We start from the raw sequence: 19,094 nt of genomic DNA, 5'->3' as shown, positions 1-19,094 counted from the left end.
CATTCTAAGCCAAAGACTAGAAAATATGGTGAAGCATATCTTCCCTTGGTTTCACCTGCAGAATTGGTTTTCCCTGTGTCGGGAGCAGCGCTGGGCTGTTCAAATCACGGACAAACAGTATCCCACAGCTGTTTATGTTTTTAAACCCACTTTGCACAGAGAGGCATTTTTTGAAAAATGTATTGATAGCAATGTTGAATATTATTACACATGAAGAAAAAAAAACACTACACGTAAAATCACACCGTGACGACTCTGCCTTTCTAAATGGAGGGACAGTAACTGCGTGTGTAAGCGTGTAAAACCTGCAGATAGTCAGATTAACAGTATTTTGTCTCTGCCATTCTGTAATTCATAACGTAAACAATGTAAACAATAACATGGCGCACAGCGTGACGTGAAAAAGGCACATACCTTTGACGTTGTGTGACCAACTCTGTATTCCTCGTCCACACGTAAACGCAAAAAATGAGTTTAAAAAAAATAAATAAATAAAAAATCTCCATTTTTGGTGATTCGAAACGCCGTTTACGTGTGGACGAAACAGCTGCGTTTTCAAAAATACCCGTGTAGGTGCGGACGTAGTGTAAAAGAGTTAGTAGTTTATTTTATTACTACCTGTAATTTATTGCAGATTACTTGTATTTGCTTAATTGTTTACTAAATGTTTGAGGTGTGAAAGAAACTGCAATGGAGCAAAATATGGGGGTGTGTGGTTGGAAGATGTGTTTGTGCGTGCAGGGGGTGGGATCTAGTGGGAGAGAAAAAGAATGGACACATGCACACACAGTAGATGTCTAATCTTTACAGTGTATTATGGGTTTTCAGATCATTCTGAACATTAAAGTCAAATTTGGCTCAAATGTAAAATAACATTTTATAGTCAAAGAACAGTTGTGTTTTTATAACAATTATAAAATGTTAGATTTCACAAAGCAACACCAAGTCTAATGCAGTATGGTGTAAGTAGAAATGCTTCTGTTCACCAAGCCACTTTCAGAAAACCCTCATAGGCCCAGAGCTTCTTTCTTCACACTGCAGCCCAACAGGACATTTCCAGCATCCACACACTCTGTCACACACGGTGCTGAAAACACAACACAGACATTAAAGCAATGAATGTATGGGGGGGAAGAGAAAGTAGATTGTAGCATAAACAATTTTTTTAAGCATTTTATCTGTTATTATCATTGCTACTACCATTCTGAGCACGGAGCCATGAGGCAGCCTTCATAGCCAGAAGCTCCCACTCGTCCTTTGCATCCATCTTGAAACCATGAAGCCAGATCAGAGCCAAAATGGTGGCCCACACTTCACTGTTGGCCTAATTCAACAAATCAAAGACAATAAAATAAAACAGAGAGGACACACAAAGAAAAAAAAATCCTACATGATTTTACTTTCTACAACCAGTAGTATTAGTTATTTCTGGCTGCTTAGTCACAAGGGGTCACCAAGTTGTGTAGCTCTGCATATTTGATTTGGCAGATTATTACACTGGATGCTGTTCCTGATGTAATCCCAAAAGAATTTCTGTCTAGACGTGTGATTACCACCAGTGTTTTAGCTTCTGATATACAGATGTTTATTTTCAAGGCCTACATTTGGTTTGACTTCATTGTCATTTGTTTTTTGTTGTGTTTTTAATTACATCATGTGTTTCTGTTCAAATCATGGAACATGAGCATGAAGCATCTGACTTACAATAACTAACATTATCATTTTGTTTGTTATTATTGAAACTGAAAAAAGTCCACCTTTTCAGGCTTTGACTTTTCCACCTCCTCGTTGGTCTTTCCCAGTGCAGTAGCCAGAGCTGGATCAAGCAGCCAGCAGCCAGACGCCCCCTGCAGGGAGACTAAGTGCAGCAAAGGGTCTCTGGGTGGCTGCTCGGGGGCAGCAGCTGGAAAACCAAAAATGAAATAAAAACTAGACCCGATTATGGTGTTAGATGAGAAGACAGAACTCTATAAACCAGTGCATAAACCACCTTCTTGTAAACTATGCAACAAATAAACATTTATGTATTTGAGATCAACATCACAAATAAAATGTTTTCAACAGTGTGAACTTATTAAATAAAAATAAAAGCTGGCAATAACACGCCATCAATTACCGAGGTTTTAATGAATACCATCTGAAAGTAAGTGAGTTGAAAGCTTGATAAATTATGATGTAAAGTATGCGGTTCACATGCTTAACAGAGAAAATATATGGCCAATGAATTAAATTGTTTTGACCTGATTTATTAGAATACAAGACTAATTATTCAATGGCAGAAAACTGGATCTCATTATCTAAGCAACTGAACTAAACATTGTGCAGTCACTTCCACTCGATGTTAAATTCCCTTCATGTCTACCAAGAATATACATGCTTTTTTTTCTTATTTTATTCTAACCCTGCAATTATAACTGATGGGTTCACACACATTAAGAAAATAATAATTTCCAGAGGCACAAACAAACCCTGACATACATGATGTTCCGGACCACCATACCAACTCCTACATGTAACAGCTCACATAATTTCCTCTGTGTCTAACTGTTTGTGTATTCACAGAAATGCCTAAATTACAAGTACAAAACATGGATTCTTACATTTATTAAAATTGGTTTTTCTGTATGTACTCTTTTTATTGCTTGTTTGCTCCTCTAACTGATGCATATATGAAGAAAAATGTGTTCAAAAGGATTGATCCATAAACCTAACCCACACAAGTGTGTACAATGACTTGGGTGTGACTTTTGAAGACTCACACCAGCTTGAATTCACACACAAATACGAAGCAATCTGACCTCACCTAAAACTAATTTCAAAATGCGTACATCTGTACATCAATACGCATTTGCAACCCTTTTGAGACTACGTACTGTCTCTACATACATATGTTACTTATACACATACACACATGGAGGACCACACTATGTGATTACTACCGTATGAATAGAAATGTGTTTTACTTACCCATGTCATGTACAACTCCTCGAAAGATAGACTCTACATCACAAGATTAAAATGATAAAACAAAAGAGGATGGCATGAGATGAAGACATTACATTTGATTTACTTAAGAAATATCAGGCAATATTTCTTGCTTCTGAGGTGATTAGTGACTTGAAAATTATTACTTACACACACACACACACACACACACACACACACACACACACACACAAATTAAAAAAATAAAATAAAATACATGACTCAACCTTCACTTTCTCTTTAAAGATACAGCCCATTATAACCAGCAGTAATAATGGTCTTATACATAAAGTACTGCATATTTCACATGTGAAATAAGTTAAAAAAACAAAACAAAAAAAACAAAACAAAACATGATGGGTTTTTTCCACATGTACATCTACACACATCTACACATTTACATAGATGTTTAAATGTGTCATTTAGGTTCTATTTACCCTTGGTAGTTCTCTCACACTTTGCCATGGAGTTGGGCACTATAATGTAAAAAAGAAAGAAAGAAAGAATTTAACACACGCACAAAAAAAACGTCAGCAAATTCTTATGAAACGTACTAAGGAACACTAAATTACTGACCTGTTGATATACAAATACAAAACAAATAGTATAAAAGTATTTAAGTGTATATCATTGTAACCTTTCTAATTAGAATCTTGATTTCTTGGAACAAATATTTTAAAGTCAATCTCACTTTTTGCTTTTAGATAATCTGAACATGACTCAGATATTCTGTCCTTTTATTCACATTCATCGGTCTTTATCTTTAAGGAAAGCAAATTACCATGAGAAAATCAGGTTCATATTTCATGTTAACATGTGATGTCTCCACATCACACTAAGTTTTCGTCTTTGGAGAGTCTCACAGCAAGTTAAAACATTACTACAATATTTAAACTGTATTTAAATCTAAATGCTGATAAACATCACCTACATTTAAACATTCAAATTTTGGACACATTGACTTATTAAATGATCTCTTTCATTGTTTTTACTCTTTTGTGCAGTGAAGAAGAAATCACTGCATTGTTGAAGGAGCCAAACATACACATACAGCCTTCTCTGAATCTCACAAAGGGATGGTATCTGTCACAGTTTTAATAGGGCCACATTTTAATAAGTTAGATTTCTAATTATTTACTAATTCAGAAAAATACATTTCACATGGAAGGAATCGCAGCTAGATTATGATGCTTGTATGAAAATGTTGTGAAAGTTAGACATTTCATTTGCTGTTTAGATCAGCAAGTTAAGTTTAGTTAAGCTTCTGAGGTCATTATTGTGACTTGCAGCTTGTCATAAATTGTACTATAAGTACAGTGGCTTGCAAAAATATTCGCCCCCCTTGAACTTTTGTCAAGGGGGACGAAAATTTTGTCACATTACAGCCACAAACATGAATCAATTTTATTGGAATTCCACGTGAAAGACCAACACAAAGTGGTGTACACGTGAGAAGTGGAACGGAAATCATACATGATTCCAAACATTTTTTACAAAAAAATAACTGCAAAGTGGGGTGTGCGTAATTATTCAGCCTCCTGAGTCAATACTTTGCAGAACCACCTTTTGCTGCAATTCCAGCTGCCAGTCTTTTAGGCTATGTCTCTACCAGCTTTGCACAACGAGGGACTGAAATCCTTGCCCATTCTTCTTTGCAAAACAGCTCCAGCTCAGTCAAATTAGATGGACAGCGTTTGTGAACAGCAGTTTTCAGATCTTGCCATAGATTCTCGATTGGATTTAGACATCAGACAGGTCAGGGATAAAGTTATTGAGAAATTTAAAGCAGGCTTAGGCTACAAAAAGATTTCTCAAGCCTTGAACATCCCACGGAGCACTGTTCAAGCGATCATTCAGAAATGGAAGGAGTATGGCACAACTGTAGACCTACCAAGACGAGGCCTTCCACCTAAACTCACAGGCCGAACAAGGAGAGCGCTGATCAGAAATGCAGCCAAGAGGCCCATGGTGACTCTGGACGAGCTGCAGAGATCTACAGCTCAGGTGGGGGAATCTGTCCATAGGACAACTATTAGTTGTGCACTGCACAAAGTTGGCCTTTATGGAAGAGAGGCAAGAAGAATGCCATTGTTAACAGAAAACCACAAGAAGTCCCGTTTGCAGTTTGCCACAAGCCATGTGGGGGACACAGCAAACATGTGGAAGAAGGTGCTCTGGTCAGATGAAACCAAAATGGAACTTTTTGGCCAAAATGCAAAACGCTATGTGTGGCGGAAAACTAACACTGCACATCACTCTGAACACACCATCCCCACTGTCAAATATGGTGGTGGCAGCATCATGCTCTGGGGGTGCTTCTCTTAAGCAGGGGCAGGGAAGCTGGTCAGAGTTGATGGGAAGATGGATGGAGCCACATACAGGGCAGTATTGGAAGAAAACCTCTTGGAGTCTGCAAAAGACTTGAGACTGGGGCGGAGGTTCACCTTCCAGCAGGACAACAACCCTAAACATAAAGCCAGAGCAACAATGGAATGGTTTAAAACAAAACACATCCATGTGTTAGAATGGCCCAGTCAAAGTCCAGATCTAAATCCAATCAAGAATCTGTGGCAAGATCTGAAAACTGCTGTTCACAAACGCTGTCCATCAAATCTGACTGAGCTGGAGCTGTTTTGCAAAGAAGAATGGGCAAGGATTTCAGTCTCTAGATGTGCAAAGCTGGTAGAGACATACAGCTGCCAGTCTTTTAGGGTAATTGCAGCCCCCCCAATTGACTCGGGGGGGCTGAATAATTACGCACACCCCACTTTTCAGTTATTTATTTGTAAAAAAAAAAAAAATGTTTGGAATCATGTATGATTTTCATTCCACTTCTCACATGTACACCACTTTGTGTTGGTCTTTCACGTGGAATTCCAATAAAATTGATTCATGTTTGTGGCTGTAATGTGACAAAATGTGGAAAAGTTCAAGGGGGCCGAATACTTTTGCAAGCCACTGTAAAAGCTTGCACATCTTTAATTGCTGACTAAGGAATCAGCCAATTACAACAACTGTCAAAACAAATACTGCAGCAACTGTGTAGTTAATGTTTGACATTTAACATTTCAAATAAGCGCAAAAACAAATATGTTGGTTTCTTTGTTTTTATTCTCAGAAATGTGTATGTGTAGATGTGTGTTGTCACTCAGCTTTTACTTACTAAAAGCGGATGGAGCAGGAAATGGAGCAGCATCCATGCACACTATATTTACAAAAAAAAATAAAAAATAAAAAATTCAGGGTGAATGATTACAACAGTCTGAACAACACCGCTTTAAAAATGTATAAATCGATCTTAAACAGACTGAGGTTATCAGATAAAAGCCTTCACTTTGGGACACAGCCCATTACAAAGGTTATCCAAGCAAATATTGCAGCTGTTTGCATACAGTATTGCACATCTAACATTTCAAAAAGGTTAACAAGTTAGTCCTCTTTTTAAAAAAAAAGAAAAAAAAAAACGCACAAATATGTGGTGTATTGTCATTCACTTTTTACTTACACATTGGCCTGGCCATCTTCCCTATTATGTAAACAAACAAATAGGTCCAGACATTTAATTTCATACTTTTTAACATTCACAGGCTGATATACCAATGCAACACAAATAATACAAACAGTGTTCAAAATATATACAATGTCTATCTGTTCAGTCTGGTTATTCTGTTTTCATGTCGTAACGTTCCTGACATGTCTACCAGTAAAGTTTCCTCACCTGCATCATGTTGTCTGATTGATCCCTGCTGTATTTACCTCTTGCTCAACACCTTGGTTTATACAACTTGTTAATTCCAATTTGTTCTCTAGTGTTTAGATTTTTTTTTCCAGTTAATTTTTTTCTCATTTTGTGGTCATTCTGCATCAAGCACTGTGTGCCACAAAAATCACTCAGCCTCACTTCACCAGGTTATAATAATTTAAAAAACAAAAACAAAAAACCTAGAGGATTAGCCAACAATAATAAATAAACTAGTAAAATAATTAAATTCTGATATTACTGCAGTGCCTCACAGGTAGTATTGTAAGTATTAAAGATCTTCACTAATATTCCAAATATAACAAAACATTTCGAATAAGTTAAAACAGAAATATTTTGGCTTGTTTCTATTTATTGTTAGAAATGTATAGATGTGCAGATGTGTGTTACTCTGATATTCAACTTCTACTTACTACATGCCATGGCGAAGACACCTAGGATGTTAAAAAAAAAAAAAAAGTCAAATATTTCATAAGAATTTGTTAAAAAGAACTTTGTTATTTTAGGGAAGCAGAAATATAACACAAACACTACAAACAGTATTTGTGATGTGATGCGATGCAATACAATACTGTGGCATTTCAGAACTTATTACTCTCACTTCCCAAATGTGTCTGCAAGTAAAGCTTAGTCTTATTGGTCGCTGCAGCATTTATAGCACTTGTTTATTATCCTTTAAGAGCCAGATTGAATGCTTTTAATTACCCATGGCTGCTTGAGCACACATTGGCATTGATTTACATACTACAGGGAGTGCAGAATTATTAGGCAAATGAGTATTTTGCCCACATCATCCTCTTCATGCATGTTGTCTTACTCCAAGCTGTATAGGCTCGAAAGCCTACTACCAATTAAGCATATTAGGTGATGTGCATCTCTGTAATGAGAAGGGGTGTGGTCTAATGACATCAACACCCTATATCAGGTGTGCATAATTATTAGGCAACTTCCTTTCCTTTGGCAAAATGGGTCAAAAGAAGGACTTGACAGGCTCAGAAAAGTCAAAAATAGTGAGACATCTTGCAGAGGGATGCAGCAGTCTCAAAATTGCAAAGCTTCTGAAGCGTGATCATCGAACAAGCAAGCGTTTCATTCAAAATAGTCAACAGGGTCGCAAGAAGCGTGTGGAAAAACCAAGGCGCAAAATAACTGCCCATGAACTGAGAAAAGTCAAGCGTGCAGCTGCCAAGATGCCACTTGCCACCAGTTTGGCCATATTTCAAAGCTGCAACATCACTGGAGTGCCCAAAAGCACAAGGTGTGCAATACTCAGAGACATGGTCAAGGTAAGAAAGGCTGAAAGACGACCACCACTGAACAAGACACACAAGCTGAAACGTCAAGACTGGGCCAAGAAATATCTCAAGACTGGTTTTTCTAAGGTTTTATGGACTGATGAAATGAGAGTGAGTCTTGATGGGCCAGATGGATGGGCCCGTGGCTGGATTGGTAAAGGGCAGAGAGCTCCAGTCCGACTCAGACGCCAGCAAGGTGGAGGTGGAGTACTGGTTTGGGCTGGTATCATCAAAGATGAGCTTGTGCGGCCTTTTCGGGTTGAGGATGGAGTCAAGCTCAACTCCCAGTCCTACTGCCAGTTTCTGGAAGACACCTTCTTCAAGCAGTGGTACAGGAAGAAGTCTGCATCCTTCAAGAAAAACATGATTTTCATGCAGGACAATGCTCCATCACACGCGTCCAAGTACTCCACAGCGTGGCTGGCAAGAAAGGGTATAAAAGAAGAAAAACTAATGACATGGCCTCCTTGTTCACCTGATCTGAACCCCATTGAGAACCTGTGGTCCATCATCAAATGTGAGATTTACAAGGAGGGAAAACAGTACACCTCTCTGAACAGTGTCTGGGAGGCTGTGGTTGCTGCTGCACGCAATGTTGATGGTGAACAGATCAAAACACTGACAGAATCCATGGATGGCAGGCTTTTGAGTGTCCTTGCAAAGAAAGGTGGCTATATTGGTCGCTGATTTGTTTTTGTTTTGTTTTTGAATGTCAGAAATGTATATTTGTGAATGTGGAGATGTTATATTGGTTTCACTGGTAAAAATAAATAATTGAAATGGGTATATATTTGTTTTTTGTTAAGTTGTCTAATAATTATGCACAGTAATAGTCACCTGCACACACAGATATCCCCCTAAAATAGCTAAAACTAAAAACAAACTAAAAACGACTTCCAAAAACATTCAGCTTTGATATTAATGAGTTTTTTGGGTTCATTGAGAACATGGTTGTTGTTCAATAATAAAATTATTCCTCAAAAATACAACTTGCCTAATAATTCTGCACTCCCTGTAAACAAAATTTTAAAAACTGCTGCAAGATGCGCTGGGAAACAAAGTGCTGAACAGGAAGCTCGGGGGTCAAGTTGCTGATTAGGAGGCATCATGTGTGATCGAACGTTGTGTGGATCTGTGATGATGACTCCCCAGATGTTCTTGGAAATCTTCTGGGCCACAGCGGTGGCAGTCACTACTGTGATGACAGGGCCAGACAGTGGCTCTGAGCCTTCCGTGGTATACGCCAGGCTTTGGTGGACGTGGGCTGCACGCAGACTCTGCTCCACCAAACCCTTGTTTCCCGTTGCACATTGTTGGAGGCGGAGCGGGTGGAGGTTAGATGTGTGCATGGGGACATCCACAAATATCCCATAGTGCCGCTGCGTATTTAAGTTAAGGGAAACACACATAGAATAAAGGCTGCAGTTAGTTGGCACCTGTCGCATCCCTGACTTTGGGGATGAATTGGCTGAGATTTAATAAACTTTTGGGCCAGTATGTTGGGATGTGATCACGACCAGTTGTAGGTTGTAGTGTCTGCGTGGTGCTACGTGGTGACGCGGGGTTGTCCAACGCTGACTCCTGGGGAGAAGAAGTGGTGGGTCCTTTTCATGAGGCCCCGCCTGAGTGGATCATTCGCCCCACAGAAGATTTTCCACTGGAGCAGTCTCGTGACGACACCCTACGCTCAGCCTTTGACCAAGATAGTAATTGATGGTCACTTGGTGTGCCCTAAAGCCATGTGGCCCTACCCGTACTTTGTATCATTGAACGAGTAAGCCGTGACACTCGCACAGAGGAGGAACACACCCAGTTGTTGGTGCTTAAAAGCCACCGAGATGCTGAAAATAGGGTTAATAGAAAAGTCGCACGGCACATAATGTACGAAATGTCACGGTTTGAGGCCTACCCCATGGCCCAGGATAGACGAGCTTCTGGACGAGTTAGGCACTGCCAAAATTTTGCACAATGCTAGATTTAACCAAGGGCTACTGGCACATTCCCTTGTCTGCAAAAAAAAGCCTTCTCCACTGTGTATGGTTTGTACCAATTCTTCACACTTTTGTTCGGCTTGCCCAAAGCCCCATGGACTGGGTGGGGCGGCCTCACCTAGATGATGTTATCATCCACAGTAACACCTGGGTGCACATGTGCAGCAGGTGGTTGCGGTCCTGAAGACTCTGCAGCAGGCAGGGCTCAGGGCAAACCCTAAGAAATGTGCATTTAGATGGAGGGAAGTACAGCATCTGGGTTAGCACTTGGGGTGTGGGCAGGTGCGTACAGATGGAGAAGACAACTGCCACTGTATCCTCCCCGCGCCCCAAGACCTAAAAGGAGGTGAGGCAGTTCCTGGGCCTGGTGGGGTACCATAACCAGTTCATGCCTAGTTTCAGTCCTTTGACAGATCTCACCTGAAAGGGTGCCGCAGATCTGATCCAGTGGGTGGAGCAATGCCAAGCAGTGTTTGTGCAGGTGAAAAAGGCTCTCTGTGGGGAGCTACTCCTCCACAAACTTTTCCCTCCCTTTCATCCTGCACACGGATGCCTTGAACAGAAGGCTGGGGGACGCTTTGTCCCAGCAGGTAAGAGGGGTTAACCGCCTTGTTCTTTTACATCAGCCAGAAGCAAAATACAGCATGGTGGAGAATGATTGTCTGGTGATCCGGTGAGCGGTCAATTCCCTTCGTTATTACCTCCTGGGACACTCGTTCGCACTCTGCTCAGACCACGTCCCGCTACAGTGCACCTGGGTCACTTGGTGGTACCTGACTTTACAGCCCTTTAGGTTCAAGGTGGTCCATAGGCCACAGATGGTCATGGACAATTTCCTCTCCCGTTTACACAGGGGGAGCCAGATGCGGCCTGGGCCTCAGTCAGACATTGGGATTGTGTGGCAGGGGTGTGGTCTATGGCGCCGCTGCAGTGGAAGGGTGGTGCAGCAGACTCCAGGGCCAGTCCCAGGGAGGCTGAGGTCCAGGTGGAGGGAATTAGGCTCACGAACACTCTCACGTTTTTAGTTATGCTGGGGACCAGCAGAGAGAAGGCCAGCTGCAAGCTTTTGGGAAACATAAGGTGCCGAACAGGAGGATTGGTGGTCAAGTTGCAGAAGAGGAAATATTGTGTGTGTGTGTGTGTGTGTGTGTGTGTGTGTGTGTGTGTGTGTGTGTGACAATTTAACTGTGTTCGAACGCTGTGTGGGTCCGTGGTGTTAACATCCATCTTGGTATCTTGATTCCTTGCATCATTTTTTTGCTACTGAATCTTACTTTTTGCCATAACCAACTTTTCTTTATATTTGTACTGTCTGTGACTCTTATAGTCTGCTTTTCAATATATCATTGTACCCCTTACAATAAATACCCCTTAATTCAAGTCTATCTTCATCTTCAGTCTGTGCCTGACAGAGTTTTATTTTTTCTTTTGAAATAAACTCACGGGGTGTTGGAATATTTCTGCGCACAAGAGGTCCTTGAATCATTTCGCTGTTGTCTTTGTTGACAGCAATGAAGGCAGTGAAAGAACTGCTCACTCCTGATTGGACACTGAGTTGCACCACCTTCTCCTTCACTCCTCCATCTTGCTGTCCTCTGTTCTCTCTCTCATCCATCTCCAGGGAGCGAATCAGAGTCCGAGCACCCAACCTGTGGACTGTTAGCCTGCAGACAAGAAGGCACAAAACCACAATAATTTCCTTTCCATCCATTTCCTTTTCATCACTTTAAAACAACAAAAAGATTTACACACAAGCAGGCTAACAATTTTGATCCACTGCTTTCCCAAAATGAGAACGTTCTTTATTTAAATCAAATACATGTAACCTAGAACAAAAAGTGTTAAACTGAGTGTTAAACTAATTCAGAATAAGATTAATCAGAAAACTACACAACATTTTTATCTTGTTCGGCATCACCACAATTGACATAGTTCCTTGAATGTTCCTTCTTTATCTCATCCTCTACCAGTAGCTGATTTTACTTAGACTTATCTATGTTTTTGGTAATCAATACATCTCTTTTTGTAATTTTATCTCCTTTATAAAAGGACCTCTCCTGCCAAAAATAATGTGCAAGTGCATTTGCTAATAGACAGCTTGGTACTGGATAAAATAGTATATCACCACAAAAGAAAATTTAAACCACGCCCAGTCAGGATAGTCAAACAAATCTCTCAGTCTTCACTTCAGAACAACTTTGTACTCACGTTTACCTTTCAAACAAACAGTACTGTGATGTGACAAAACCAGCCAAAGCTAACAAAAGTATAATTTCTCCTAAAATTGCAGTTTCATGCTCCCAACTTTGCAGGAACAATTTGGGGATAACCCCTCGCTGTTCTAGAATGACTGTGCAACAGTGCACAAAGTGAGGTCCATAAAGACATGATGAGCGAGACTGGTGAGAATTGACCTGCACAGAGTCCTGAACTCAACGTGATCGATGTGTGACCTAACAAATGTCCTTTTGGAAGAATGAACAAAATTGACCAAATCTGTATACCCATATCTGTGTATTCAAAGGAGCTTGCAAAGAAAAGCGTCTGGACTTCTTTAAGTTGCTTGAAGCCGTTTCACCTCTCATCCGAGAAGCTTCTTCAGTTCTAAGGTCAAATGGTGGGGAGTCCCAGATTTAAACCTAGTGGGAGTAACCCCCCACAGAGGGACAAGAGGACCCCCTGATGATCCTCTAATCGCCTGAGCCAAGGTGTGAAACTGGGTGTGGGTCCCAATCAGCCAGAGTTTCGGGTGAGCTCATTGTGAAACCTGGCCCCACCCTATTATGCAAATTCCTGAGGTCAGATGGCCCAGGATGTGAGTGGGCGTTAAGGCGTCTGGGGAGGGAACTCAAAACTGGATTATAGATGGCAGAGAGTTGGTGTCGTAGACCACCGCCTCTGTTCAAAGATGGTCGCTCACAGTGGACATAGATGGCTTCTTTCACTCCTCTTTCAAACCATCTGTCCTCTCTGTCCAAAATGTGAACATTGGCATCCTTGAAAGAGTGTCCTTTATCCTTAAGATGCAGATGGACTGCTGAGTCTTGTCCTGTGGAGGTGGCTCTTCTGTGTTGTGCCATGCGCAACATAGACAAATCTCTATGAGACAAAACTCCAAAACGCAGACTTAAGAATGTGGTGTATGCTGTACAGTGCAGCGAGGAATGCCCAGACCTCTACATTGGAGAGACCAAACAGCCACTTCACAAGCGCAGAAGTGGCTGTTTGAGAAAAAGAAAAAAAAAAAAAAAGAAAAAAAAAAAAGAGGGTTGACAGAGCATTTTTCAAAGAAACATATCTTGAGTAATATTTCAATTTTGAAGTGAAATTTTCACAGCACTCATATGTGCCCACACCATAACATTTTTATGAAAATCGTAGACGGATAGGCAGAAGTCCCGTGTTGATTTTACGGAGTTACCCATGTATACACTGAGCTGGTTGGTTTTACTGGCTGTGCGAAATTTGAAGTTACTTTGGAAACGTTTTTTGTTTTGTTTTTTCGTACTTTGAGAAGTACAAAAAGAATAAATCAGTTTAAGAGATCCCTGAGCTGTGCTTCAGTTGAAACAAAAACTGGACCCATTTCCTAGACTTCAGTGTTGTGGTATTTGTTTTGGATATAGACATAATTAAAATAATTTTAAACAGGAGTTACAGTAAAGAAAGGCTGCAGCTTAGCAAAAAACCCCAGGGTCACTTTGATAGGCAGTATAAATTATTATAATTTGCAATTAGGCAGTTAATTTAATTCAATTTGGATATAAGCTTAAAAATATTAGAGAAAAAAATAATGACCAGATGCTCCCCATGAGCAAGCACTTGGCAATAGGAGGAAGGAAAAGTTCTCTTTAAACAAGAATAAACCTTTGGCAGAACCAGGGTCATGGAGAGACAATCGTCTGTTGAGACTGTTTGGGGGTGAGAAGGAGGCAGACAGAGTCAGTGAGTGTGTGTGTGCACTTGAGAAAGTGTGAGAGAGAGTGAGAGTTGGTACTTTTAGTACTCTCACTGCAGTGTTTTCGATTAACTGAAGTTTTTTTTGTGGAGCTTTTGCAGTGATGAATAATAATGAATTACAATAGTCCAACCTAAAGCAATAAATGCTCTAATTTTTTCATTAACAAATTTCTCAGCATCACTTTGAGACAGGATGTTTCTCGTTTTAGACATCTTGCACAAATAAATGAAAATAGTGCTAAATATTTGGGTTTTTTTTATTATTTTCTTCTTTTTTTTGGGTTGTATGGAAGCCCCAAACGCAATTTCATTGTTCTTGACAATGACAATAAATAAATAAATACTAAATACTAAAACATGTCAATTAAAAGATATATCAGATCAAAACTGGCTCCAGGATTCTTCACAGCCTTGCTGTAGTTCAAAGTAAAGCTATTAAATATCTGGTCAGACACAATGTTGTGAAGATTTTTAGGGTCAAAGACAAAGCTATTTCTTTCTTTGGCTCTCGGAGGAGGCGGACGCACTTTTTCTCCTCTCCCTTATCTTCCCTGCTAGTTCTTATGTCCTTGCCTAGTCTCGTGTCTTTTTTGTATTACTTTCCCTGGAACACTCTCTCACAGTCTGTATCTAAAACCTAAAAGAGAATTATGGATTTGATCAACTGGTCTCTGAATGCTATTGACACCCTTTAATGAGAAGTCTGGGCTCGGGAGAACCCAAGTGCCCTGGAGGGACTTCCCCTGCCGGATACACAATGGAAAGGTGGCAGAGGATTGTGTGCCTGGCGGGACTGTCGATCGAGGACGCTGAAGATATCTACCTATTCGGAACCATGATAACAGGGTTCTTGCTGATCGGAGCTGACTTGGCCCTGGCTTATCGGAGAATTAAGAGAGCAGAACCGGCTGTTCAAACCCCCACAAGGCTGCCCACTGGGATTGGAACGACAGGTGCGACTTCTCAGAAAGGGCTCACTGAAGGCAGCATGGTTAAGAGCTTGGAGGCGCTTACGACTGCAGTGAATGCTCAGAATAACACCTCTGAGCGTATGTATGTTGGATTACATCAGGAAAGAATCAACTCAGAACAACATCTCTGGGCGGAAGCTGGATTACATCAGATTACAGAACCTGCTATGTGAGCACAAGAGAGACAAGACCACGGAATCGACGGCTAATAACATCATGGAGAAACTCGCAGCTATTAACGGGAGATTGAGAGACCAGTGTCGGAGTGTTAAAAACAGCTTGAAATTCTCATGAGTTGTTTGCAAAAGAAAAATCACCATCATAATCCGGCTACCCCTTTGGTGCCAGCGGTGGGCTCAAGGCTGGAGCCAAACAAAAACTCCCTGATAACGACTGTGTTGAGTCTGTTCCTTCCCATTCCCTACAAGGCCACCTGGGTTGGCTGGAAGACTGTTTACTTAGCCTGGCGGGCGAAGGACACTGTCTCAGCTGAACTCTGGACACGCACACACATACATATACTGATAAGCACTCACTGTCACCCTCCCTATCCAACGCCACCTCCAACGCTTACCTCCCCCATGATGTGGACATCGGGTCAGCTGGAGGCGCAGTCGAAGATTGCAGCGGTCCCAGATCAGATGTACACACTGGAACACTTTCCCATGTTGCTTGTCTGTGTTTATTGTGTTATGGTGTGTTGATACCTGTGCATTCCTGTATTATCCTTTTGTGTTGCACATTTCAATGTTTTTTTCCTCGCTACCTGGCCTGACCTGTCTCCCCAATGTGATGTTTGTATTGTATGTACGGTTAGCAAGGTCTGTCATCTTGGTTGTGGGTTAAAGACCTGCAACTGACAAATAAAGGCTATCTCATAACATCAGTTTAGTCTGAATTTAGAAGCAGGAAATTAGAGTTCACCGAGGTCTTGATGTCTTAAAGACATGACTGTAGTTTGATCTATTGATTTGTGTCACTGGGCTTCATGGAGACAATGTTAAGAAAGCAAAATGAAATTTTAAGATTTTTAAAGAGAATCTGATAAACATGGATAACAGTGTGTCGAACTTACTGTAAAATGTAGGTGTTATTTTGCTATTTAAGTCCAAAAATGCTTTTAAAAGATAATGAAGCAGTATTGCCAGTGGCTATAATTTCAAGATCTATTATGGAATAAAGTTACCACTTACCTTTGTGCTATATTTTCTGTTTATATCACTCACATTGACAGAGGATGGTGACCAATAGTCCAGACAGATGTGCTGCGTCTTTCTCTACTTAACCCCAGTTATCAGGCTAAAGGAGTCGAAACAGCATCTTGCATAGATTCCTTTTTGCTTCTGACAGATTTGCCTCTAAAGGTCAGACAGACTATGTTTTCTTCTCTAAACAAATACTATGACTGTCACGCTTTACAAAAAGAGGCACTGAGGGCACAAATTAGTTGCTGTTGGAGAGGTACCTGTGTGGGTCAAGCTGTGTGCTCTTCATGTACTTTACAGTAAAAATGGCAGATTGTTGCACAGTAGTTTTTTCACTTGAGGTCAAGAAATGGCTTCTTGATTTCCCAGAAACTGCAGACTGAGATTCCTCTGTCATGTCTAAATGTTTGTGATCAGTAATCATATACTATTAGATATTATGATACCCCTAATCCAAGAAAATAAGATTAGAAAAAGTGAAACATGTTTAAAACTAGACAAACACCATTAGGTCTGTGTATTATTAACTGTTTTCTAGTAAGTAGAGGTAAGTAGAGTTATGTTTCTGAAAATATTGTTTTAAATTCAACACTCGCATTTCAAAACAGAAGTGTGCCGTTTGTGTTAAACTGTTTTACCCAGTGTCCTCTGCAGGGCTGAGACTGAAGTGCAGCTGGTTCTCAGAGGGATGACCTGCCAGGCTGTACTTCACCGTCACACAGCCCTCTGCTGCCTCTGAGCACTGACACAGAATCACAGGGTTAGAAGTCACGTTAATTACTGTCATCAAATACCTAAACAACAACATGAGAAGGTGCTGCTCTTACCTGTCCACTGAGCTGGGCATAAATCAGTGACCTCTGACCCTGGAAAAGTGCTGTGATTGGTGGAGAGAGGACAGTGACAGACACTTCCTTTGGTAAATCCCATGTGACTGAGATGTCGACCACAGCCGGCTGCAGAGCAAATCGCAGCGACTGCATCACCTGAAAAATAAAGAAAAACTCTCCAAATTTGCTGCTTCAATGTTTAACTTGACATGCTTGACTGCTCTTGCTCTTGACGAAGGCGGTCGCACTTTTCTCCTTTACTCCTCTCCCTTAGCTTCCCTGCTTAGCCTCTTATGTCCTTGTCTAGTGTCGTGTTTTTTGTGTTACTTTTCCCTGGAACATTCTCTCACAGTCTGTTCTCTAAAACCTAAAAGAGGAATTATGAATTGGATCAACTGGTCCCAAAATGCAATTGACACCCCTTTCTCAATGAGAAGTCTGGGCTTGGGTGAGCCTGAGTGCTGAAGATATCTACCTATTCGGAACCATGGTAACAGGGTTCTGGCTGATCGGAGCTGGCTTGGCCCTGACTTATCGAAGAATTAAGAAAGCAGAACTGGCTGTTCAAACCCCCGCAAGGCTGCCTGCTGGGAGAGGCGTGAGTTTCTCAAAATGGGCTCATTGAGTCAGCACGGATAAGATCTTGGAGAGGCTACGGCTGCTGTGAATACTCAGAATAAGATCTCTGACTGCAGACTGGATACATCTCGGAAGGGCTAGCTCGGAATAACATCTCTGGGCGGAAATTGGATGACATCTCGGGGAGGCACACTGCCGTGAGTTCTCAGAAATCGGCTCCTTGAGCACAAGAAATGACAACATCACAGAACGCAAGTATGGCGAAGCTCGCGGCTCTCCAACAAGAGATTGAGAGACCAGTGTTGGACTGTAGAACTGCTTTGAAATTCATATGAGCTGTTGGCACTAAAGTAAAAAGCACCATCACTTCATGCGGATAGCCCCTTTGGCACTAGCTGCGGTCTCAAGGCTGGAGCTGAACAACAACACCCTGATAACAACTGTGTTTAGTCTGTTCCTTCCCATTCCATGCAAGGCCACCTGGGTTGGCTGGAAGCTGTTTACTTAGCCTAGCAGGGCGAAGGACACTGTCTCAGCTGAACTATGGACACGCACACACATACATATACACTGATATGCACAAACTCATCCCCCCCTCCCTTTCCAAACGCCTTCGACGCTTATTCCCTTCTGATGCTGCACCCTTTACCCACCCCTGTTGCTTGTCATGTGTTTCTTTGGTGTATTAAGAGTTTTTTAATGTGCTATGTGCAGTGGTGTTTTTTTCTGTTCTCAAACTGATCTCCTTGTTGGAGCTCAGTCTGGGGGAGTTATTTTTCTCCTTATCTTTCCTCATGTGGTGCATTTTCCATTGTTATACCTCTCTGACCTGTCTTCCCCATGTGATGGTTTGTGTAATGTATGTATAGTCGGAGGGTAAGATGGCGCCGCCATTGCATGCAATAGGTCGGCAGCCTTATGAAATTTCCCCTTGTGGGACTAAAGGTATATCAAATCAATTCAATTACTTTTATTCTATATGTATAGAACTTCAGTTTTTGATTAACAACCACATATTAAATATTAGTATGCATGTCTGAACATACACATAAATAGACACATAATCAACCTTACAGTCAAACATTTATTCCAACATACAAACTATGGCCCAAAATAGAGAGGAAAAGATTAAGGGAAAGTTAACCAATAAAAATGTGCTTTCATCAGTCGTTTAAAACAATTACAAAAATTCCAGATAAGCTGAAGAGTATTCCAGGGTTTGGGCACCACGACCTCAAAAGCATGATCACCTCAAAGTCAGAGGGGAAAAAAAAACAAAAAAAACAAACAAAACCTATATGGCCCAGAAATGATCTGCTGTGTATCACATCTTTGGAAAGCTGAGTTCAGTTTCTGAACCTGATTACTTCCACACCTGTTCTTAATGACGAAATCACTTAAATAGGAGCTGCATGACAAAGTGGAGTAGGCCAAAAGATCTTCAAAAGCCAGACATCAAGCTGTGATCCATGGAAATTCAGGGACATATGAGAAACAAAGTAATTAGATCTGTCAGTG

At 41.0% G+C, this 19,094-nt stretch overlaps 1 protein-coding gene across 1 annotated transcript in view; it reads right to left on the bottom strand.

Moving 5' to 3' along the window:
* Nucleotides 1–790: 790 nt before the first annotated feature.
* Nucleotides 791–19,094, bottom strand: part of LOC113018040 (von Willebrand factor A domain-containing protein 5A-like) — a 35,737-nt gene continuing 17,433 nt past the window's right edge. Inside the window, exons 12-22 of the mRNA XM_026161115.1 lie at nucleotides 16,995–17,153; nucleotides 16,806–16,909; nucleotides 11,475–11,695; nucleotides 7,159–7,179; nucleotides 6,491–6,511; nucleotides 6,149–6,190; nucleotides 3,423–3,461; nucleotides 2,968–3,000; nucleotides 1,758–1,903; nucleotides 1,201–1,324; nucleotides 791–1,087 (exon numbers count right to left, since the gene is read on the bottom strand). Of these exons, the coding sequence (XP_026016900.1) occupies nucleotides 1,008–1,087; nucleotides 1,201–1,324; nucleotides 1,758–1,903; nucleotides 2,968–3,000; nucleotides 3,423–3,461; nucleotides 6,149–6,190; nucleotides 6,491–6,511; nucleotides 7,159–7,179; nucleotides 11,475–11,695; nucleotides 16,806–16,909; nucleotides 16,995–17,153 (990 nt within the window). The 3' untranslated portion in view covers nucleotides 791–1,007. The remainder of the gene's footprint in view (nucleotides 1,088–1,200; nucleotides 1,325–1,757; nucleotides 1,904–2,967; nucleotides 3,001–3,422; nucleotides 3,462–6,148; nucleotides 6,191–6,490; nucleotides 6,512–7,158; nucleotides 7,180–11,474; nucleotides 11,696–16,805; nucleotides 16,910–16,994; nucleotides 17,154–19,094) is intronic.

This window comes from Astatotilapia calliptera, unplaced genomic scaffold (assembly GCF_900246225.1).
Source record: "Astatotilapia calliptera unplaced genomic scaffold, fAstCal1.2 U_scaffold_35, whole genome shotgun sequence".
Taxonomy (NCBI): domain Eukaryota; kingdom Metazoa; phylum Chordata; class Actinopteri; order Cichliformes; family Cichlidae; genus Astatotilapia; species Astatotilapia calliptera.
The sequence above is the reverse complement of the archived record's forward strand: the minus strand, read 5'-3'. Positions and strand labels throughout refer to the sequence as shown.